Source organism: Phocoena sinus, chromosome 10 (genome assembly GCF_008692025.1).
Source record: "Phocoena sinus isolate mPhoSin1 chromosome 10, mPhoSin1.pri, whole genome shotgun sequence".
Lineage (NCBI taxonomy): Eukaryota > Metazoa > Chordata > Mammalia > Artiodactyla > Phocoenidae > Phocoena > Phocoena sinus.
Window position 1 is genome coordinate 102,703,266 of NC_045772.1, and position 23,812 is coordinate 102,727,077.

Sequence of the window (23,812 nt, forward strand, 5' to 3'; positions counted from 1 at the left end):
CTAACTGCCTCAGCCACAGGGGAGCTGAGAGCCGGCCTCTCACACTCCGGACACTCCACTTCTAAACCGGGGCTCTTGGGTCCACTCTTCCCCAGCTCCTCCTTTTCAAGCACCTCTTTGAAACTTTTCACATCCCCTTGTCACTTTTTCTACCATCCGATGGGGACTGACAGGCATCAGGTAATATTTGGAGACTGGGTTGAAAAATGAAAGGATTTTTGCGGAAGTGCGTCAGCATAGAGAAGAGTCACTTCAGCAGTAGCACCAGCATTATTGATGTGGAGAGGTTGCTTAGGCAGAAAACCAAAGTGTACGGTCCTTAGAAGGTAACCGGCAGCCTCACCCGCAGAGCTGCATTCAGTTCCGGAGAAAAGCACTGATGCTTTCATGTTAAGAGGCTTGTTTTCCAGATGCAACAGAGCATAGTCCCTTCCTTGGCTCCTTGCTGCCTCTGAGGGCTCTGACTCTGCCCTTTCTGTTTCTTGGGCTGGTTTCCCCCTGCCCTTGGCCTGCGTGCTTGGAGGGAGCACACCCTCAGGGCTCTGCTGGCAGCTCTGCTCTGTCTGCTCTCCACCCCCATCTCTGACCTCACAGGCTATTTGTTTTTTATTTCTTCTTCTAGAGTTTCTTTGTATATAAATTTTTTCAAATTTGGTTATCAATCCCATTTTCTCCTGTTTTTAAATAAAAGTATACACACTTCTATTCCTTTTTTATTTTTCAAAGAAGCGGCATGATTTTGAGGAATATAAAGGAGTATAGGTTATTATAACGTGTACTTCTGCTGGCTTGGGTTCTAGCTCTGCTGCTGAATTGCTCTGTAACTTTGCAAAAAGCACTTAATCTTTAGGTCTCAATTTTCTTACCTTAAAGATGGGGATAAAATTTTTCTGCCTTATTTTCTTTACGATACTTTTGTATCATATGAGCAAAAGTCCACTAAAAGAACTTTGAAAAGTATTAAGTGATACATACATACACGGGATGGAGTATTTAAAACACTACGAAATATTTACTATTATAAAATAGGATGGTTAAGTCTTTTTTTTTGCGGTGCGCGGGCCTCTCACTGTTGTGGCCTCTCCTGTTGCGGAGCACAGGCTCCAGACGCGCAGGCTCAGTGGCCATGGCTCATGGGCCCAGCCGCTCTGCGGCAGACCGGGGCACAAACCCATGTCCCCTGCATCAACAGGCAGACTCTCAACTACTGCGCCACCAGGGAAGCCCGGTTAAGTCTTTCTGATAAAATAGGTCTAAAATATTTGAAATAGGTGCATGAAATAGGTTACACAGACACTGACTTTCCATATGGGCACATTTAGTTGGATTAAGGAAGACTAATGGCCCACTAGGGATCTGTGTCTAGTTACACAGGCAAATGCAAATCAACGCTTTCTCTCCTCTTTTTAAAATAATCAGGACTAGGCCAGGAAATGACACGCCCTCTGCCTCACCTTTACTTCAGGCCTGTGGGAGGAGGAGGGTGGGGCTGGAGAGTGGGGAGGCGATGGACTCTGTGAGAGAATATTTGCTAAAGACAAAGGCTGGGGGTTGTGGTCTGAGGTGGTGACTCTCTCAGAGGCGGGGAGAGTTCATGACAGGGAAGCAGGTGCAGGTGGGCACTCGAATTTTAGAGATGGATCTGTGAGCCGGTACTGCTGGGGTCAAAACTCTGACACCAAATTGACCAGAGTGAGAAAGAGCCGGGGTCCAAGCCTGGCTCTGCTGCCACGTGGGATGACCAGACTTTACTTTCAGATCAGTGAACAGGCCACGTTACTCATTATGTTTGTAAGACATGAAATGTGTTCATTCAAACAACCTTACTAAAAACTCCGTAGAAACATCATCTCCATCTTCTCTTCGATACATATGCATGTTGTTTGTCATAAACATATATCTAGTACTTTCAGTTCTGCGTTTTTCATTTAATATGATCATCTATTCAGTTTTCAGCATTGCTGCTTCTTTACTGTATGTATTTGTTTCCTGGGGTTGCTGAGACAAAATTAGCACAAACTGGGGGGCTTCAAACAGCAGAAACGTACTCTCTCACAGCTCTGGAGGCTGGAAGCCCACAGTCATGGCGTCTCTCTCCAGAGGCCCTGGGGAGGGTCCTTCCTGCCTCTTCCAGCTCCCAGAGCTCCAGGTGTCCCTGGGCTTGTGGCCGCATCCCTCCTGTCTCTGCCTCTGTCCTCATGTGGCCGCCTTCTCGGTTTCTATGTTTTCTGCTTTTCTGTCTCTTTTAATGTCGCCGAATTTAGGAAACACCCTAATCCAGGTGATCTCATCTCGAGGTCTTAATTACACGTGCAAATGAGGCGACAGTGGAGGTTCCAAGTGGACGAATCTTTGGGGTCTCAGTTCTCCATTTTAGCAGCCATGTAATCCTTCCTACTGATGTGCTGGCCATTCTAGATCTTGCTGACATTTTGCTAATGTGAGCAACAGCTCTGCACAGACTGTGTGTATGAAGGCCATGTAACTGTTATTTTCCTTGTGGGTTATTTTCTTGGGATAGTCTTCTGAAGCAGATTTATGGCAACGGTGAGAGCGGTTTTCCAGCTCTTTTAACATGCTGCCAGGGTGTGGCCCAGAAAGGCTGGATGTCTGTGATACCCACAGCATTATGTGAAATATCTGGAAAACAGAGAAGCCAGCAATCGTTTCAGTGTCTGATGGACCTTTTCTGTGGTGCCGCTTTACCCCGCGCAGCTCGTTCGGTGCTTTCTGAGGGGCTGGCAGCTGAAGAAGGTGGTCACCGGATTGGTAACAGAGCCTTGGGTGAGGGCGGGGGCTTCCTCTGGCCTGTGAGCAGCTTGCCCCTGTTTGTGAAGGAGACGAGTTTTTCTTAGTTCACCAAGCTCAGGGTTCTCTGCACTTCGCCTCCCGTCCCGGCTGCCTTGTCTTTCTGCTGAGTTTTCTGTGCCTGACGGGTGATGGCCTAATGGGCTGCCCCCTGGGAGGTGAGCTTAGCAGGGATCAAAGACAATGCCATGAAGTGTCCCACTTCTGACATCAGCCAGTTGGCAGGAGGGGAGCAAGGGGAGAATCAGGGCCGTTAGGAAAATGCTTCCATCCCCAGCTTAAAACAAGGCCACCCAGACCTTCCACGGTTGGTTTTGGAAGGGGACGCGCCTTGGAGAAGGGTTGGCTGGACCGTGTGTCTCCACATTTGCGCCTCTAGATTTCAGTGCCGCAGCCGTCCGCCCTCAGAGGGGAACCGCTGCACCCACGACCCTGTGGCCATCGATGCCCCCTGCCCATCCAGCGCCCTGCAGTGCCTGAGACACAAGCGGGGAGTCCAGTATTCAGATGCGAGTGGTCTTACGGCCGGCGGTCACCGGAGTTAAATCCATGTGGCAAGTACCTAAATCTAGATTGTCTGGTTATGAAACAGAGTCCCCCAGCAGCGTGGGCACCCGGGAAGTACCGGGTCTTCTCTCTCCAGGCACCCATCGCCCTCTGCGGTCAGCTCCACCTTTAACACCCACCCCTGGAGCAGCTAGACATTTGGCCTCCGAGTCTAGCCGAGCATGAGGACAGGCCTCTACCTGAGGCTCAGTCTGGAGGTGATGACTGAGCACGGAGTCTGACCCCCTGAGTGCAAACCCCAGCTCTGTCGCTTACCAGCGTGTGATCAGGAATGACGGCTAACACTGCTAAGTTTCTGATTCTTCACCTGTAAAATGGGGGTGATAAGAGTGTTAAGTTCAGGGGCTTGTTGCGAGGAGTAAAAGAGATAAGCACCCGGCACAGCATCTTCCACACACAGTGCTCAGAGTCAGGGAATGTGTAAGGAACACACGCGTGAAGACCGGCCCCAGGGGCTTCCCTGGTGGCACAGCGGCTAAGACTCAGCGCTTCCAATGCAGGGGGCCAGCTTCGAGCCCTGGTCGGGGAACTAGATCTCACATGCGTGCCACAACTAAGAGTGCACATGCCACAACTAAGGAGCCAGTGAGCCACAGCGAAGGAGCCCGCCTGCTGCAACTAAGACCTGGCGCAACCAAATAAATAGCTAAAATAAATATTAAAACAAAACAAAACAAAAAGACTGACTCTCCTCCTGGGGGATTGACAGGAATTGTCTTACCTCCTACTCAGATGCGTGTGGCTCAGCACTTTAGGCATCACTATAATTACTGTGTTGGAGAATATGACTCCATAGCACTAAATCCACACAAGAAGAAATAACACGGTCTCTGGAGTCTGGTGGATGTGGAGTAATCGCTTTACAAGGCCTAAATCACACTGGGAGGTTGCTTTCTCATGAATAGCTCAGACTTTTTTTTTTTTAATCATTGCAAAAGCTAATTTATTTCACTCTTTTTATAAGAACAGAACAAACTCTTGATCCCAGTTGGGCCCAAATCACCTATTTTCGAGGCTGATTTTTCAAAAAAATTTAATTAATTTTTTGGCTGTGTTGGGTCTTCATTGCTGTGCACGGGCTTTCTCTAGTTGCAGCGAGCAGGGGCTACTCTTTGTTGCAGTGCGTGGGCTCCTCATTGCAGTGGCTTTTCTTGTTGCAGAGCACGGGCTCTAGGCACGTGGTCTTCAGTAGTTGTGGCACGTGGGCTCTAGAGCGCAGGCTCAGTAGTTGTGGCGCACGGGCTTAGTTGCTCCACGGCATGTGGGATCTTCCTAGACCAGGGCTTGAACCCGTGTTCCCTGCATTGGCAGGCGGATTCTTAACCACTGTTCCACCAGGGAAGTCCTCAAGGCTGATTTTTAAAAATCTCTACAGGGAGCAGGGAACTTTAAAGCTATTAGAGCAATGCTGCTCTCCTCTGTGAATAGCCTGAATTTGACTTCAGTTTTTCCACCTGCAAAAAAGGGGGACTGTGTTAGGGTTCTCCAGAGAGAGAGCACCCATGGGATATATGGAGACACACACACGTGCGTGCGCGCGCACACACACACACACACACACACACACACACGGAGAGAGAGAGAGAAAATAAGGAATTGGCTCACATGATCATGGAGCCCAAGATCTGGAGTCTGCAAGCTGAACCCAAAGTAGCTGCTGGTGTGAGTTCCAGTCCAAGGGCAGGAGAAGGCCAGTATCTCAGCTCAACGGTCAGGCAGGCAGCTGGTCCCTTTACTCAGCCCTTTTGTTTAATTCAGGTCTTCAACTGATTGGATGAGGCCCACCCACACTGGGGAGGACAGTCTGCTTTCCTCAGTCTACTGATTCAAATGTTCATCTCATTCAGAAACACCTTCACAGAATATTGTGTGGCCGAGTGTCTGGGTGTCCCGTGGTCCAGTGAAGCTGACACATAAAATAGCCATCACAGGGACTGAAGACACGTGTCCTGCCTCCTTTCCAAACTTCTACTCAGAAAGAAAGGATGGAGGTGGGCTCCAGGTTGCCACAGATCAAATAATTGTGAGACAGAGGTCTTAAAAACCAAGAAGAAGTAGATGATTTTTACTCTTAAAGACGGTCAGGCCACTATCTGAGTCTTTTTTTCACTATCTGAGTCTGAATGGGCTGCCATAACAAAATACCACATACCAGGTGGCTTAAACAACAGAAACTTATCATCTCACCATTCTGCAGACAGGAAGCCCCAGATCAAGGTCCAGCAGGGTCAGTTTCTGGTGAGGCCTCTCATCCTGGCTTGCAGATGGCCACCTTCTTGCTGTGTCCTCACCTGGCCTCCCTCTGTGCATACACTCCTGGTGTGTCTTCCTCTCCTTATAAGGACACCAGTCCTATTGGGTCAGAGCCCCACTCTTACGACTGCATTTAACCATAATTACCTCCCTAAAGGTCCCATCTCCAAGTACAGTCACACTGAGGGTTAAGGCTTCATATATAAACTGGAGGGGGCGGGGTACCCATCTTTTTACTTCCCTGGAACCAAAAGATGTCATATTCAGCATTTATGGTGTAGACATGGCTCCTTCCAACCCTTAACCCCGTAAAGAGGAAAGACGATGAGGTTCAATGAATTATAATGAAGGCTCTGAGTGCCATCATAATTACCACTGTTGTCATTATCATTTTTATCCCAAGACATTAAGAACCTGTTCATAACATATTTGGTGGTTTACAAAGAGAACTCGAAAAATCAATTTACTCAGCAATGTTTATTGAGCATCTTTGATGCCCTTGACTAGCTACTTTTGAGGGGGAGGGAACCAAGATGAATAACAACCCCTGCCTTCAAGGTGTACCAGTTTTGTAGGAATACTTAAACACATGCACACGTACACATACCAAGAATCCAAAGTGGAAAGTGTTAAATGTAATGGAAGTGATAAAGTGACAAATGTACACTCTGGGAGTTTGGAAGGGAGATAAATGCATAGTTGATAATAGTCATCATCCTTTATTGAACATTTACCATGTGCTTGGCAGTTAGCTTAATCACGGTTCTCAAGTTTTAGGAGCTTACATTATAAGGTAGACAACATTCAACTCATAGTTTACTAAGCACTGTATGTATCGATGGGTAAAGCATTGTGTCTGAGACTCTCTCAAATGCGAAGATGATTAAGACACGTGTCCCGTCCTCTAGAAACTCAGTATAAATAGGAAACTATAGGAATGGGTGCTCAGCAGAACAAATTGCTATAAAATAAAAAAGTGTTCTCACTCTCTATTGGCCGGAGATAGGCACCTGTCGGGAAGGGAAGGGAAAGTGAATCTGTGTTTGTGCTTGGATACTTGGCGAGTCTCCACGTCCGGCCAGAGCAGCTCTATGTGGTAATACCTTGCGGAAAAGCCACGGATTTGCCTGGAGTGACATGGGGTTGGAGGTCGGGGCCTGAGGAGAGCGGGAGAGGAGACAGAAGTGCCTTTACTCTCTTTAGCACTGAATGGACTCTGGTGGGGAAGTTTGCACTGAGACCAAGGATCAACGATGGCCCTGCCCACCACTAAACTGGGGAGGGGAGGGGAGAGTGAGGGAAGTTCAGTAAGGTGGACAAAATCTGAAGTGTGAAGAGAGGGCCAGACCCATTGTCCCCACCCCCACCAACCAGAGGAAGCGGGGCAAGCCCCTGGCCCTTCAACATCACTTGTGGTCACCAAGAGAAAGGCTTATTACTGAGCAAAGAGGCAGCCAGAATCCTGGTATCGTTGTGCAAGTTCTGGGCTTAAAGGTAGGAAGAGGGAGTGATGAGAAATGGATCAAGAAAGAAACTTGAATATAATGGTGGAGGGAGGAGTAAAAGCGGGAACAGAGGACGCACTGAGCACCTGCTATATTCTCACTAATTCTTCTCTCAGTTAATCCCCCAGTAGGCAGGCCGGTCTCGATGGAGGCGCAGCGGGCTTCAGAGCAGAGGCTCCACCCCTCACTCAGCACAGGCTGACGAGCGGCAGCAGGGCTGAGCTCGGAGCCTGTCCCTCCCACCCAGTACCCTGCCCCACCGCTCTTGCACTCCCCCGGGTTGGGGGTGACTTCTCGAGCTGAGCCCCAAGCAGGTGCCTTTCCTGCCTGGGCTGGGCCTTCCTGGCACAGCTAGTGTTTGGCCGCAGGAAGAGGATGAAAGTTTGGGGACCGTGAACGTTTATTCTAACAGCACTTTACATTTCTTTCGTAAGCGGCTGGAATTACAAAGGCTGATCCTACAGAGCATAGCGTGGGAGCCTGGAGCCCAGCCGCGCAACCCGCGCGTGCGGCGCCCGGGCAGAGACCCGAGCCGCGGGTGGGCGGGGAGGAGCGATTGTGACCTGCCCGGTCCCTCCCTCGCCAGCACTGTGATGCTGCAGGGCAGCTGCTGGCCCCCTCCCGCCTGGTGTCACAACAGCGGAGGCGGCTGTATCTGGAGCAGTTGGAGTGGGCAGGCCCAGCCGGGAGCTAGCGGGCTACGGGAGCGGCCGCGATGGTGAGCCTGCCGGGCCGGGGCGCGGTGCGCTGGGGGTTGGGGGCATGCGGCGCCCAGCGCAGGGCCGCATCTACGCGGGGGCTAGCAGCCATCGCTTTGGATCTAAGGAGTTCGAAGTCTCCTGGGGGTGTCAGTTCAGGGTCGAGGGACTCGCACCCTCGGGCGGAGGACAAGCCGGTGCCAGTGCCCCTTCTCGTAGAGAGAAAGTAGGGACGGGGGCGAGTTGCCCCTTAAAGGGACCCAAGGGAGATGTGCACTCAGGTGATGGGAAGGGGGACATGGGGGCCCTCGCAGAAGAGGTGAGGCTCTGAGGCATCACCTTGGGGCAACTCAGGAATCCGAGTGGGGGAGGGGCAGGCAGTCCAGGGATTCCCGGAGGCTGGGGGCGTGGGCGGTCAGGTCCCTACACCCAGCCAAATGTGACAGAGCCCCGAACGTGTCAGGGGACTTAGGGCGTCACAGCCCCACGCCTGGGGGCTTCGTTCTCCTTTCCCAACCCCGGCCATCTGGCTTGGGCTTCCCAGGCCCCCGGCACCCGCTCCAACTCCCCAGTTTTTCCAGTGGTCCAAGCCAGAGGACTCTGGCCCACAGGGCTCTCCTTCCGGAAGGCCGGGGGTGGGGTGGGGCTTCAGACCAGTGGTTTTCTACCCTGGCCTCTGGTCTGCCCACCTCCTTCGCGGACTTACTTGCTGGAGAGGACCTCCCCCACCTCCTCCCTTCACCCCCTGCCCCCTGGGCTGGGTACATTTGCCTCCAATACATTTGTCCAGACGCCTGGAAAACCAGAAATCTCCTCGTCCAGAGCCCGGCTCTCTGGGCCACTGGGAGTGGGGTGGAAAGGTTGGGTGGGGAAGGGGGCAGAGCGAGCGGTCTCACAGGCCAAGGTCAGGCTTTCCACACTCTTGCCCGGGTGTCAGTGACCAGCAGGACAGGTGAGGACTGCCCTCCTCCCGGCCTCTGCTTGTTCTGGAGAGTGCCCAGGGCCCCTGGCTCTGGCCCCAGCTCTGCTGAGTCTAGTCCAGGTCTGTCCCGCACCCTCCCTCCCCAGAGCAGCCTCCTCGTGGCCAGAGGAATCCACTCCTGCCTGAGGCCCCTGGTGCCGGGTCACGGAAGGAGCTGAGCTGGGAGTCCAGAGTTTTGGCTCCTGTCTCTGCAGCTAGCTGTGTGACTTCAAGAAAGTCACTTAACCTCTCTGAAGTGGTTTTTCTCATCTACAAAATGAAGAGGGCTTATGGTTCAAATTTTCAAGGCTGCACCTAGTTTTACTATTTTAACCTTTTTATTACAGAGAATTCCAAACATATACAAAAGAAGAGTGTTATAATGAACCCCTGTATATGCCTCATCCAATTTCAACAGTTATCTACTTATGATGAGTCTTGCTTCATTTACTCCCCTTCCCCTCTCTCCCTGTTATTTTGAAGCAAATCCTAGGCAGCATACTCAAGATTTGATATTTAATATTTATAATATCTAGCACGTAGCTAGTGCTTTATAATTTTCAAAGTGCTGTCTCTTGCACATTTTAATTCTGACCTGAGAGCCATAGTGAGTCTTCGAGGGGACCCCATGATTCTAATCCAGCTCTCTGAGCAAACTTCAACGTGCATTCAATAGGCCAGTTTCTGAAAATACCTAATAAACCAAAAAATGTAAAGTAAAACCTTATTTTAAATGTGCTAAAGAATTTGAAAGATGTTTAACTGAAAACCTATGGCGGAATATTTTGGAAAGAGAATATCTTTATTTTGAAGCACTGAATTTTGTATAGCAGGTTCTATTTGGAATATTAATGGGCAGCACTGTCTTGATGGGGAAACTTTTTTTTTTTTTTTTTTTTTTGCGGTACGCGGGCCTCTCACCGTTGCAGCGTCTCCCGTTGCAGAACACAGGCTCCCGACGCGCAGGCCCAGCAGCCACAGCCCACGGGCCCAGCCGCTCTGCGGCATGCGGGATCCTCCCGGACCGGGACACGAACCCATGTCCCCTGCATCGGCAGGCGGACTCCCAACCACTGCGCCACCAGGGAAGCCTGGGAAAACATTTTTATTGACCATTTCACACTCACAGAATCTAAATTTATTTATTTATATTTATTTTTGGCTGCATTAGGTCTTCGTTGCTGTGCACAGGCTTTCTCTAGTTGTGGCGAGCAGGGGCTACTCTTCGTTGCGGTACACGGGCTTCTAATTGCAGTGGCTTCTCTTGTTGTGGAGCACGGGCTCTAGGCGTTCAGGCTTCAGTAATCGCAGCACGTGGGCTCAGTAGTTGCAGCATGCAGGCCCTAGAGCGGGTGGGCGTCAGTAGTTGTGGCACATGGGCTCAGTAGTTGCGGCACGTGGGCTCAGTAGTTGTGGCACACGGGCTTAGTTGCTCTGTGGCATGTGGGAATCTTCCCGGCAGGACTCAAACCCGTGTCCCCTGCATTGGCAGGCGGATTCTTAACCACTGCACCACCAAGGAAGTCCCCAGAACCTCTTTTTCAAAACCCCTTGACTCATTGCTGAAAGGCTAGGCTGACACATCTGCACAGCTGGACCCAGAGTCCCACCCGTGCCGAAAGGACTCTCCTTCCTCCAGTGGCTGGGCTTCCCTCCTGAGGGTTGGGGAAGGCTGCCCGTGTTGAGGATGGATGCAGCATTTCTGTAGTTTCTAGGTGAGGATTTTAGAACTAACCCTGTAACTGAGCATTCCCATCTGCTCCCAGGGTCCCTCTGGTAATCAGGTCTCCTGGGAACTGAGACTGTGACACCCTTTTTGGTGTCGGTGATTCCAGGCCTCAGAGAATGTGTCTGTGGTTCACGGGGGGAGTGGAGAGCACAGCCTCCTCACTGCACTCCTCCTGGGGGGGCAGGCCCGTGAGTTCAGGTGGGGACTGGCATCAGATGGCAACAAAGAGCCTGTCTTCCTGCAGAAATGGGCAGCTAGAAGGCAGAGTGTCCTGGGGGTGAGGCGGATGCTGCTTCCGAGTCCACAGGCCTCTGCGGACGCCCTGAGCGGGCGGCGTGGCTGAGCCCCACAGGGCCCGGGCTTAGCTTCCGACTCCGAGCACCCCGGGGGCTGCGGTCACTAAGTGCGGGTCCCCAGAGGTCCCTGGGCACATGCTGTGGGTGGCAGCGGAGGCCCCACCCCCAGGCACTGTGTCCACCGGGAGCGTCTGGGCTACAGTTGGGCCCACGCAGAGCCTGGGAGTGATGCTGCGGCTCAGTGACCTCAGTGACCTTGAGAGGAAGAGAGAAAGTTACAGTAATTTTTGAGGAGGAAAGAGCTAGTGAGTACAGGGCTAGTGATGGGGTGGGTGGGAAGATGTGGCTCTTGGGGGCAGAGTAGACCCACTGCTCCCTCCCTTTGGCCACCAAGGGACTGACAGGACTGTCTGTTAGAATTTCTCCCAGATGAGGAGCCCAGGAGGAGAGTGGGTACCGTGTGCGGCGGATTAACACTCGCTCGCTTTCTCCGGCACCTGACCCCAGTGTTGGCTGAAGCTCAAGGGCCTTTGACCTCGAAGGGTCTAGAGAGTCTAGGAGTCTACGACCAGCCCTGGCCACTCCCGAGGGCCGTCTCTGCCACCCCTGTTGCTGCCCTGCTGCAGCGCCTGCAGCCTGATGTTAACTTGGGTCGACTCTGTTCCTGCCGTTTCTGGCTTGCTGTCTATTCTTTGAGTCCAAATGTGCTCTAATTGAAGGATTTTGAGCAGAGGTAGCGCAATCTTTCGTGAACCACATTGTTCGTACTTTAATTATCCCTCTGGAGCACTGGTTCTACTTTTTACCTGTCATCTCCGACCTAGATCCTGAAGTGTAGGTGATTTATTATCCTAGCCTGAGAGCTAGAAGTAATTGGGTCTAAAAATATGCTTCCTGAAGGCAACTGTGTGGCCCTTGACCCACAGGTGGTCGGGGTATGTGGCCTGGTCTCAGGTTTTCACTGGCCTACACTGTCAGGTCCCTTCCAAGATAATATGCCAATTTCACTGTTTTGTGATGGTTCGAAACTATTTTTAAAGCTACAAAGCCTCCTTCTGCAGAGGATTGCAGCGAGCTTATCAGAGTCCTCTGAGAGCAAATGAAAAGGAAACGATTACTATTAAAACAGAAATAATATAAGGTTGACCTAAGGAAAGATTTCTTGCAGTGGAGTTATGAGAGGACTGCCAGGTTCTGGAGTGTCTTTTTTCTGCCGTCCTGCAGAACTGGGCACCCTCCCCGGGGAGGATGCTCGTGGGCAGCTCTGTTGCTGCTTCTGCCCAGCCTTCACAAGCCTACACTTCGGACAAACCAAGCCTTTTGTGGGAGCTGCCCTAAATTCTCCCGCCTCTCGTTCACACTGCTCCAGAATCCAGCTGAAACACCTGCTGGCACATCTACATTCTCCAAGATGTCTGCAAATATTCCTGCTGGGGGAAACCAAGCTGCAAGCTGTCTTTTCTCCTTTGAGCCCCTGTTGCCTCTCAGGCCCTGGCCACTCCCCTTGTTAGATGGACACTAAGCCTCGGCAGGGTTTTCTTTCCAATCACCCCTGCTGCAGTCAAGCCCTGTACTCGAGGCTGGGTATCTGGCCAGGAAATGGGGACTCCTTGCTCTCCACCGGCTAAGTCAGAAAAGCAAAAGAGCGACTAGGAGCCGTGCAGTAGAGCAGTGATGGGGAGGCGGGGGCTGAGGAAGGGCGCCGTGGGGCCCCGGCTGGTGTGGGGCCTTCCAGACCTTCTGCAGGACGGGACGACTAATGAGCGACTTGAAGGGCGAGTGGGAGTTGGCCCAGTCCCTCCTGATGCCGTCTTGCAGACAAGGACAGTAGCTCTGTGCTGCGGGAACCAACAGAGCAGGTCTCTTTGGTAGCCACCCAGCACTAGGTCTGGGGAGGGTGTTATGTTTTCCTCGAGGAAGGGCGCTCCTGTGTTAGGTCTCTCCAGCTCCCTCCCCTTCACCCCCTGGACTGCTGGGCTGGAGGCTCCAGCACCACTGGTGGGGCCCCCTTCATCTCACAGGGGCCCAGGAGCAGAAAGCTGGCCTGAGCCCTACAAGCCCAGAGTCAAAATAGAACTGAGGGAGGAGCAGTGTGAGAGAGAAAGCAGCAGCTCTGCCTGGCCAGAGACGCAATCTGAAACATGAGTTTGGAGCAAACACATGATGTAAAGTTCCTCTGCTGGGTCAGCTCACCCCCCGGCCCCGGCCTCGGCACTCACCACCTGGAGAAACAGTCCTGGTCTTGCAGGGAGGGTGGCCCACTTTCAGAGGCTCCCACCGCGAGCCCTTCTGTTTCTGTCTGCGATGGAGCTTTTTTTGGTTTGGAGGTTTGCCGTCCAAGCTTGCCTTGCTCTCTGCTATCAGGCTTGTGCTGCCGTAGGTGTGGCCCACCAGAGCCCAGAGGGTTAAGAGTGCAAACGAGGCAGGGGGTGGGTGGTGTCAAGGAGAGGTCAGAAGACCTGGATTTGGGGCCAGGCTCTTGCCCTGTGAAATTTCCAATCTGCCCCTTTACGTTTCTGAGCCTCAGCTTTTTCACCTGTAAAATAATGGGGTGGGAATCATATTCGGTGATCCGTGAGGCCAGCCCAGCTCTAGAATCCTGAAGGCTCTGAGCTCACATAACGTCCCTGGTCATGGCAGATGGGTGACCTGTCTTGGGCATGAGGGCTGGCCCCCAGGCCGTCAGCACTGGGGGTGCTTTGCGTGTTCCTGTGTAGAGCCTCCAGGAAGGGGGTGGGTGGCAACGAGGCACAGTGGCCAGAGGAGCCGTGGGGTCCTTGTCCTCTCAGAGCAGGTGCAAATGGTGCACAGACCTTAGCACCATTAGTTAAATGAGGGGGCTCACCTAACTTTTCATTTCACTGGTGATTTCCTCATGTAATTATGTAATAAATTAATTTATTTAGGCCATGCTGCGTGGCTTGTGGGATCTTAGTTCCCCGACCAGGGATTGAACCCTGGCCCTGACAGTGAAAGCACCCAGGTCCTAACCACTGGACGCCAGGGAAGTTCCCCCCTCGCATAACTTTAAAGTTCTCATTTGCCCTGACAAACTGGGCTCGGTCATTGCTAGTTGAATCAATGACAGACTGAAAAGGGACAGGAAGAGCCTGGCCCTTCGCAGTGGGTCGTTAGGGTGAGGGGAGCCGTCACTTGGCTCTTACTCTGTTTCCTTTCTTTAATTTTTGTCATTTTAGTATGAAAACCGTCAAACCTTCAGAGAAGTACGGTAGTGTATCGCCACCCATATATCCATCATCTAGATTTAATAATTACTATTTGTCTGCCATGTTTACTTTACCTGATGTGTTTGTGTTCAGTAGTTGTGGCACACGGGCTTAGTTGCTCCGCGGCATGTGGGATCTTCCTGGACCAGGGCACGAACCCGTGTCCCCTGCATCGGCAGGCGGACTCTCAACCACCGTGCCACCAGGGGAGCCCCTGAGTCTATCGCATACCTCTGGTTACTCTTGTGAATTAGTGTAACAGGGAAAACTGCTCCTCCTAAGGAGTGTGTGTGCGTGTGCGCGTGTGTGCGCGTGTGCGTGTGTGTGCGCGTGCATGTGTGTGTGTGTGTGAGTGTGCGTGCGTGTGTGTGTGTGAGACTGATTTCATCTGTGGAGACTGGCATATTGACTAGCATGAGGTTAAAGGGGTGTGAAAACCTCCGTATCACCATGTTGGTGGTTTTCAGGACCCTGAGATCCTTTACTCTTCCTCCTCTGACCTTTGATCTTCCTGAAATACCCCTGTTTCCTTCCAGAAAGGCCCAGGGGATGCCTGGAGGATGGTTGGGAGGTGGGGTCACAGGGCAACATGTGGGACCTGCTCCTTTCAGGTCTCTCCGGGTCCCCTCAGTTCACCACCCACCCCAGGAAGCCACAGCTGCATGTGAAGGTGTGGTCTGGTCGGTAGCTGCTGGTTATGGGGGGTTCCTGGGGGAAGGACCCTGCTGCCTTAGGCCTGAATTGAGTCCGAAGATAAAGTCCTTTCATTGTGAGAGGAACGTAGCCTGAGGTCTCCGGCTTTCCGCCTGTGCCTCTTCCAGGTGGAGAGTGAAGCTCCAATAATGAAAATGCATAATGATAGGGTAAGAGCGATCACAACAAAAGTGCTCGGTAACTTATGCTTTTCAGATGAAGGGGGTTTACGTAACTCAGGCCAGGTCACACAGCACAGCGTGTAACTTGAGAGGCAAGATTTGTGCCCTGGGGTGTGGGTGGCTGTGAGCAAAGCCCTTTCCTGGCCACCAGGCTCACAGAAGCACAGAGGCCAGGGCACAGAGACAGGTGTGGAGCAGTGCCACGTTGTATAAGTGTTAGGGCACCGGCTCCTGACACCACTGGCTTCCCTGCACCCACACCCAGGGAGCCCCAGGGTCCCAGGAGTCCCATACCCCATGCCCAGCCACGGTCTCTGGAGGCTCTGCTCCTGGCTTGGGTTCCCCGGAGCTGGAAAATGCCAGGTCGGGTCACAGTTAAGAACAGAAGGCCACACAGCGAGCACATGCTTCCCTGCCCAGCTCCATCTCGAGCACACAGTCTCCTTGCAGGGCCCCTGCTTCCCCGGTGGGGTGTTGTGGGTGACGAGTTCACCGTCCCAGCAAAACCATAACACACACTCACACACTCACATCCGCACACACACACTTACACATATATACACACATACACACCACACGAATGTACACAACACAAACACACACGCACACCCCATCCTAAGCTGTTAGCACCAGGGCCAATCAGGTAACTGCAGCTTCACACCAGAGCAACATAGAGAAAAGGACACTCTAAAGGTCAGCTTTCCTTAGCACTTGGCCTGACGTGGGTGAAGGAGCAGGTTATGGTGGCCACCGAGGAACTTTCCAGTCCCTCAGAGTTCAGGAGGTGCCTACTTTGTCCCCTCCCAGCCCTCCCTTGCTGATGTACTGATCCTTTCTCATTCCTACAGTTGTAGCCAGAGCACTAATGACACCCATGATACAGACTCCAAAGTACATTCCACCGTGTGCTTCCCTGTTCTGTGATGCGGAGACAGGGAGCGTGTATGTGAGTGTGTGTGTGTGTGTGTGTGTGTGTGTGTGTGTGTGTGTGTGGCGGCGGCTGGGAGACTCAGGCTGCAGCAGGAACGGGAGCCCTGCGCTGGGCACGGCAGTGGATTTGGGGGTGGTTTCTGCTGTTCTCACTGGTTCTTCCTTTGACCGGCTCCATCCGTGCAGGAGTCTCGTGGTTTGGAATTAGCCCAGTTTCCTCCACGCAGCTGCCCTCTTTTTCCTTGTCTTGACACAAAGGATTAACCCTGGAAAGCAATCTTTACAGCAAACCACAAAGCTGTGGTGCTTCTTTGGAACCGAGTCTTGACCCGGATGCTGTGGTGCCCAGACCCCACGTGGCTGGGGCATGGCATGGCGGGAGGCATGGGTGTCCTGCCCGTCGAGTTCCAGGGATGGACAGGTCCTCAGAGGTGGGGGCCTGGGGGCCTGGGGGCCTGGGGCAGAGGCGTGGCCGGGCCGGGGCTCTGACTGGGCTGCTCTCTCCCCGCAGCGGGAATGCATATCCGTCCATGTGGGCCAAGCAGGGGTCCAGATCGGCAATGCCTGCTGGGAGCTCTTCTGCCTGGAGCACGGCATCCAGGCCGATGGCACTTTTAGCACGCAGGCCAGCAAGGTCCAGGACGATGACTCCTTCACCACCTTCTTCAGCGAGACCGGCAACGGGAAGCACGTGCCCCGGGCCGTCATGGTCGATCTGGAGCCCACCGTGGTGGGTGAGTGTGGGCCAGGGTCCCCGCACAGGGACAGCACCGGACTGCAGAGGCCGTGGTGTCTGGGGAAGCAGATCTGCACGTGGAAGGGGTGGCTCATCCGGAGCCCCCCACCACATGACTCTTGGCTCCTAGAGTTCTCCGCAGTCTCGGGATCTCAAGTGGGGATCACAGATCTCTGCTGCCCATTAAAGCTCCAACCTAGTGCTCTCCACTGAAATCTGCTGAGACAGACCGACATTGCCGACATTGTTTATTAAATACTAAGGGTCAAAATACAAATAATTTCAGAAATTATAAGATGCCCTCAAACAGTCAGTTTCCCAAAGTGTATGTTTCCGATCTACGGTAATTGCAGTCTGTCCCGGCGGCCTGGGATAACCTTGCAGCATCTCGCTCACGAGACGAAATAGCAGGCACTTTCTCTTACAGCCAGAGGCTGCCGTAGGTTAGAGTGAACCTCTTCTGGATCTTAGGGAACAGGAATTCTGACTTGTGTTGGGGCAGGATTCTTGCTCTCCCAGCTCCCCCGGCCCCAGTACCCCCTGGATCAGTCCTCGCTCTTCACCAGGATTTTCTCATCTTCAAAGTCTGCTCACCAGCGAAGGTGGACAAGTCCCCCAGGGATGTCTGGGCACTGCCTGCGGTGCCTGAACACTGTTTCTAGGGCCACAGACCCCAGGCCCTCTATCCCATGGACGCTTGTACAAATACAGAAAGGGCAGATGAGCTTCCCAGGCCACTGCATAGATGGGTGCTTTCCCTGGGGGAGCAGAGGGACCCTGTAGAAGAGAGGGGCTGTAGGTGGGGCCTGAGGCACCTTGGCCTGCCGTGTGTCCACTTTGCGTGGACCTTGGAGGTGAGCAGAGCCCCCGGCCCCGTGGCCTCTCTTGGGCTCCAGCTCTTCTGGAGCCTGGAACATAGCTTTGCTTCAAAGTTGTTCTGAAATATCTCTAATGCCTGACATGTATTGTTGCCACCAGAGATGGAGGTTAGGGCTGGGACAATTCCGGGGGAGCCTAGGAGCCAGGCATATTCTGAATCTTTCTCGGTGTCCCTGGAACATTTGGATGCAAGTGAAATCGGGTTAAATTCTGGGGTAAATTTTGCAGCATGAATGAAAAACAAGAGGGAAGCCTTGTGGGTCCAGGGGGAAGAGGCAGTCAACTTTGGTGTTTGGCCAGCTTTGTAAACCCAAGGCTTTTTAAGGTCCAGCCAGTAGAGCAGCTGGCTTCTCATTGCTGCTTGAGTCCCGGGCTTCTGGCTCTGTTAGTGCCTGTGTTACCCTGGAATTCTCTTAGCCTCGCAGGTATATTATACGGTTGTCTGTTTCCACCTCAATGGAGTTCAGTAGGTAGGGGTGCCATGTGTATTCTCTTCTGGGAACCAGGTAGTAAGACTGATGGTCCCCTCTCTTGGTAGATGAGGTTCGGGCAGGAACCTACCGCCAGCTGTTCCATCCAGAGCAGCTGATCACAGGAAAAGAGGACGCAGCTAACAACTACGCGCGGGGCCACTACACGGTGGGAAAGGAGAGCATCGACCTGGTGCTGGACCGCATTCGCAAGCTGGTATGTGTTTACAAGGGCAGGGAGCTGGTGAGCTGGACGTACTAGGATTCACCTCTCTGAACAGGCTGGGTGGAGGCACGTGACCCCTGGCTACAGGATAAACGCCTAAGATTTGGGAATTTCTGCTTATGTCCGTAAGAGGCATTCACAGGGCTGACGCCCCTTCCTCTGGCTGGACGTTGTGGGCTGCCCTCCAGGTGATGCCCCGGTAGCACTTACAGGTGCTCTACGGTGGTGTCCGGGGAGATTCCAGGTGTGAGAAAGGCGAAGCTCTTTGCTTCCTGTCAGCACAGTTTAACAAAGCATTTAACTTGGAAGAGAAGAGGAAGATTGTTGATCTATTTCAGCACTTACAAACGGCATTACCAATGTCAAATACGTTCCGTTTAATCCCCTAAATAATGATACAAAGGAGGTCTTGTCCTTGAACTTTACAGATGGGGAAATTGAGGGCCAGGATGGTTCAATAACTTGGTCTGGGTCCCACAGCTAGAAAGTGGTCAAGTCAGGATCTGAACTGGGTTGGTTTGACTAGAAAGCTCAGGGTGGGTCCCTTGTCTACTTGATCCCCCTTTCCTAATCTGTACAACGGAAAAGGTTGGGCTTGATCAGCGGTTCTTGGGAGCTAAGGATGCCGAATTTTCTGTTTAGAGGAGGGCTAGTAGGGTTCATCAGTCTCAGAGCCATCTGTGATCCCTAAAGCTCAGAACCACAGGACTGAACACAGTCATAGATCACGGCCAATGGGGAAGTTCTGTGACCTGCGAATTCTCTTAGTTCTGGTGAGAGCTAACTGTCAGGTCCTTGCTTAATTATCACAACAACCTCATGAGACGAATTTTTTTTTTTTTTTTGCGGTACGCGGGCCTCCCACCGCTGCGGCCTCTCCCGTTGTGGAGCACAGGCTCCGGACGCGCAGGCCCAGCGGCCATGGCTCACGGGCCCAGCCGCCCCGCGGCATGTGGGATCTTCCCGGACCGGGGCATGAACCCACGTCCCCTGCATCGGCAGGCGGACTCTCAACCACTGCGCCACCAGGGAAGCCCGAGATGAATATTTTTTATTGTTCTCACTTTAACCAAGAAGAAACATGAGTCTGGAGGGTTCAGTTCAGTAACTTGCTCGAATTTTTACAACTCGGAAGTGGCAAAGTTGATGTTAAATCTCCGGTTCTCTGACCCATTTATCTTCCTGAGCCACCTTCCAAGGTTGGGCTGGGATGTGTAGGTCTGCATTTCCCGCAAGATCAAATGACTAGGGCTGGGGAAGTGGGCAAGGAGCTGGGGCCCTCATGGGGCAAAGTCATTAACTGCCGTGGTTCTGGAAGTTCATTCCTGGTCCAGCCAGGCCACTGGGCTGGAAGCTTCATGGACCCGGAGGCGTGTGCAGGTTTGCTGCCCGTATTTTAGCGGTTCCTCCCAAGACCGCCGAGGCTCCTTTGTGTTTCCTTGCTCCTTCAAGGCTGTTTTGATTTCACCCACTTGACAATGTTGAGGGATAGAGTGGGGCAGACAGAGAGGCCCGTGAGGGAGTCCTCAGAGCCTCGTCTCGTGTCCTCCACTCCCAGACAGATGCCTGCTCAGGCCTGCAGGGCTTCCTCATCTTCCACAGCTTCGGGGGCGGCACCGGCTCCGGCTTCACTTCTCTGCTGATGGAACGCCTCTCCCTGGATTACGGCAAGAAGTCCAAGCTGGAGTTCGCCATCTACCCGGCCCCCCAGGTGTCCACGGCCGTGGTGGAGCCCTACAACTCCATCCTGACCACGCACACGACCCTGGAGCACTCGGACTGCGCCTTCATGGTCGACAACGAGGCCATCTATGACATCTGCCGCCGCAACCTAGACATCGAGCGCCCGACGTACACCAACCTCAACCGCCTCATTAGCCAGATCGTGTCCTCCATCACGGCCTCCCTGCGCTTCGACGGCGCCCTCAACGTGGACCTCACCGAGTTCCAGACCAACCTGGTGCCCTACCCCCGCATCCACTTCCCCCTGGTCACCTATGCGCCCATCATCTCGGCCGAGAAGGCCTACCACGAGCAGCTGTCCGTGGCCGAGATCACCAGCTCCTGCTTTGAGCCCAACAGCCAGATGGTGAAGTGTGACCCCCGTCACGGCAAGTACATGGCCTGCTGCATGCTCTACCGGGGGGACGTGGTGCCCAAGGATGTGAACGTCGCCATTGCCGCCATCAAGACCAAGAGGACCATCCAGTTTGTCGACTGGTGTCCCACAGGCTTCAAGGTGAGAGCTGGTGGCTCGGTGGAGACAGACAGCTAGAGAAGCAGGGGGAGACACCAAGGATGGGGAGAAAGAGGTGGACACTCAGGGTCTTGGACTGATGCACATTCCGTGGGAGCTCTGGGATGAGATGGGAAGAGGGGCTTAAGCCAAATGTAACACTAATTTCATTCATTAATTCGTTCATTCACCTATTTTAGGTCAGGAGAGATTTTGAGAGGATTATTGGAAGAGGGGGAGGGCACTAGTGCAGTAGGGAGAAGGGCTCCACGTCTCCTGCCCTAAGATCTGCAGACATCTCAAAGGTCAGGCAGAAAGGACTTTTCTCTTACAGGGAGGAGTGAACGGGGCTAGAACGAACTTGTGTGCAAGTGGGATGAAGAGGATGACTGGGTGGAAGTAGCTCTGATCTGACGGTAGATCAGAGAATGCAGTAACCAGATTATTCAAGTTGCCGGAGAGGTGTAATTCCCTCCTCTAACACCTCAAAAGATGTGTTCTTCTCTCCCCAGTTTATTTTGAAAAATTATTCGCCCTGTAAGTTTTCATCGATTTCGAGTAAGGATAAGGAGTTCCATGGTTGTCATGTGGTTGTGATTCACGTTATGAAGCCCTGACATTTCCACTAACCGGGAGTGAGCTGGGAGCCTGTTGTAGGTCTGCGGTCTGGGGAACGCCGGACTCTGAGGGTTGGTGTGGGTACACAATAGCCAGGGAAGGCCCCCAGCTCCCAGGACCAGAAGATGTCGAGCACTGGAAGCCCCCCCTGAGTCGCCCTGGCCGGGCAGGCAGCTGCCCCTGCACTCGTGCCTGCTTGACTGCTTTGTCCTGTGTCCCACGGTCTCATCCGAGTCCACCATCAAAGCGGCTGCCACCATTCATGTTAATTAGACCCCTGGCAGGCCTTTAATAATTTAGAGGTTTGCTGAACACCAGAGGTGGTTGTGACAGTTGCTCGAGACAGAGATGAGCACGTCTCAGTTTTCCCTGCTGGGACTTAACGGAAATAAGACACCTCATGCTGGTTTCTCAGCTGAGAGGCTGATGGCGGAGAGCATTTCCCACCCTGCTCTGCTCCAGCCACGTACAGAATCCTGTCCCCTGGACTGTGCCTATTTTTATGTGGCAGCTCTGGTCACTCTTGCGAAAACATTCAGGATCTTCCCCCAAGTTGTTGGGTTTTTTTTTTTTCTTTCAAATGGAAACAAACAACAAAACAAGCTAGTAGTAAAATGAATAGGCAAAAAAAAAAGAATGAGATATGAGGGTGGTGGAGAAATTACCAAAAAGGACATGCCCCCGTATTCTTGCCCCTTTATTTTAAGCTGAAGCTCCGGGGTTATGACCAGAAAGATAAGGCAGTTCTAGAACCTTTAGCTGCTTCTCAGAAAAGCACATGCCGTGGGGGTGGATGGTGTTGAACTTCACCCTGTAGCATCCTCCCCAGGGTCAAGGGGTGTAACTGCTGAAAAGAGAGCAGAGTTGGCTGGTCTAGTGAAATATGTCACGTGGCATTGCCTTCTCCCTTCTCACTCTGGTCCTTTGCCCCTGTCTCAGCATACCTCCACCCCCAAGATGCCACTTTTGTTTAAGAGGAACGATAGATCATTGTGAATTCATTTAGTGGGTTACAGCCTGTGCCACTCCCGCCTCCACCTCTCAGAGGACATGCATTTTAAAGCTATGAATTTAAGAGATTGACAGTTAAGACCTGGTGGCCTGGTGGAGAGGCATTTTGGGGCCAGCTCCGTGGTTCTCAGTGTCCCATGAGTATTATCACAGTTGTCACCTGAGGCCCCTTCCAGGTTCCTAGAGTTCCTGGGGTCGGCTCCATTTTGGGGTATGTGTGGGGAGAAGGGAGATTTCCGGGATATTAGCCCCCTCATCAGGTTGGGCTGGATCAACTTGGAGGACCCTCCATGCTGCCAGAACTTGGGGGATTGGCTCATCCAGCAAGAGTTTTAATTGACTTTCTTTGATTTCCATGCTTTTCTTCCAAGAAACCCCACTCCCCAGAGATAGAGGGCCTGGTAAATGCTGACACCATCCCCAGAACCTTTTGCATCTCTTTATTTATTGCTTGAGAATATCTCCCTGATCTTTTTTTTTTTTTTTTTTTTTTTTTTTTTGCGGTACGCGGGCCTCTCACTGTTGTGGCCTCTCCCGCTGCGGAGCAACAGGCTCTGGACGCGCAGGCTCAGCGGCCATGGCCCACGGGCCCAGCCACTCCGCGGCATGTGGGATCCTCCCGGACCGGGGCACAAACCCGTGTCCCCTGCATCGGCAGGCGGACTCTCAACCACTGCGCCACCAGGGAAGCCCTCCCTGATCTTTTTTAAAATTGATTAATTAATTAAGTTTTGGCTGCGTTGGGTCCTCCTTGTTGTGCACGGGCTTTCTCTAGTTGCGGCGAGCGGGGGCTACTGTTCGTTGCGGTGTGCCGGCTTCTCATTGCGGTGGCTTCTCTTGCTGTGGAGCACGGGCTCTAGGTGCGCGGGCTTCAGTAGTTGTGGCTCGTGGGCTCTAGAGGGCAGGCTCAGTAGTCGTGGCGCACGGGCTTAGCTGCTCCGTGGCATGTGGGATCTTCTTGGACCAGGGCTCGAACCCGTGTCCCCTGCATTGGCAGGTGGATTCTTAACCACTGCGCCACCAGAGAAGTCCTCTCCCTGATCTTTCAAACAGCCCTTCACCCTTGGCAGAGAAACTGCCCTAAACCCGTTGACAGCATAACTAAGAGGAACCCGAGATACCATTGGAAGGAGTGAACTTATAATAACCCCCGTCTGCTGGCACTGCACACGCGCCCTGCTTGACCCCCTGTTCCCTATCCTCATTTGCCTGCTTGAGTCTCCCACTAGGGTTTCTACCAGCCCTTCGCCTCCCCTTGAGTTTCCCGGCCCAGTGCCGCTTGCTTTTGCTTTCTCTCCCACACGCACCTCTCTACCCACCCGCCGTCCCACCTCCTGATCCCCTCTTCACGTCCAGGCCTGCTGCCCCACCCACCACGTGACCAAGTTGCCCCAGCTTGTGTTATCCGCTGACTGCCGCATCTTCACCCTCTCTTCCCCAGGTGGGCATCAACTACCAGCCCCCCACGGTCGTCCCCGGGGGAGACCTGGCCAAGGTGCAGCGGGCCGTCTGCATGCTGAGCAACACCACGGCCATCGCCGAGGCCTGGGCCCGCCTGGACCACAAGTTCGACCTCATGTACGCCAAGCGTGCCTTCGTGCACTGGTACGTCGGAGAGGGGATGGAAGAAGGAGAATTTTCCGAGGCCCGGGAGGACCTGGCTGCCCTGGAGAAGGATTATGAGGAAGTGGGGACTGATTCTTTTGAAGAAGAAAACGAAGGGGAGGAATTTTAAATACAAACGTTCCTCGTGGCTGTGTCTCTTTATTCCTGCTGCCCCTCCAAGC

The 23,812-nt window shown here is 53.0% G+C and overlaps 1 protein-coding gene across 1 annotated transcript; it reads left to right on the top strand.

Annotated features, from left to right (window-relative positions):
- The first annotated feature begins 7,126 nt into the window (after positions 1 to 7,126).
- TUBA8 (tubulin alpha 8) lies at positions 7,127 to 23,778 on the top strand. The gene is made up of 5 exons (XM_032644525.1): positions 7,127 to 7,851; positions 16,361 to 16,583; positions 18,003 to 18,151; positions 19,719 to 20,399; positions 23,467 to 23,778. The coding sequence occupies exons 1-5, from the start codon at positions 7,849 to 7,851 to the stop codon at positions 23,758 to 23,760; spliced, it is 1,350 nt and encodes a 449-aa protein (XP_032500416.1). The 5' UTR covers positions 7,127 to 7,848; the 3' UTR covers positions 23,761 to 23,778.
- The last annotated feature ends 34 nt before the right edge of the window (positions 23,779 to 23,812 follow it).

Coding starts and splice junctions, on each gene's coding strand:
- TUBA8 (XM_032644525.1), top strand. Junction 18,152..19,718: donor TGGACCGCATTCGCAAGCTG/GTATGTGTTTAC, acceptor CTCCACTCCCAG/ACAGATGCCTGCTCAGGCCT. Junction 20,400..23,466: donor GGTGTCCCACAGGCTTCAAG/GTGAGAGCTGGT, acceptor TCTCTTCCCCAG/GTGGGCATCAACTACCAGCC.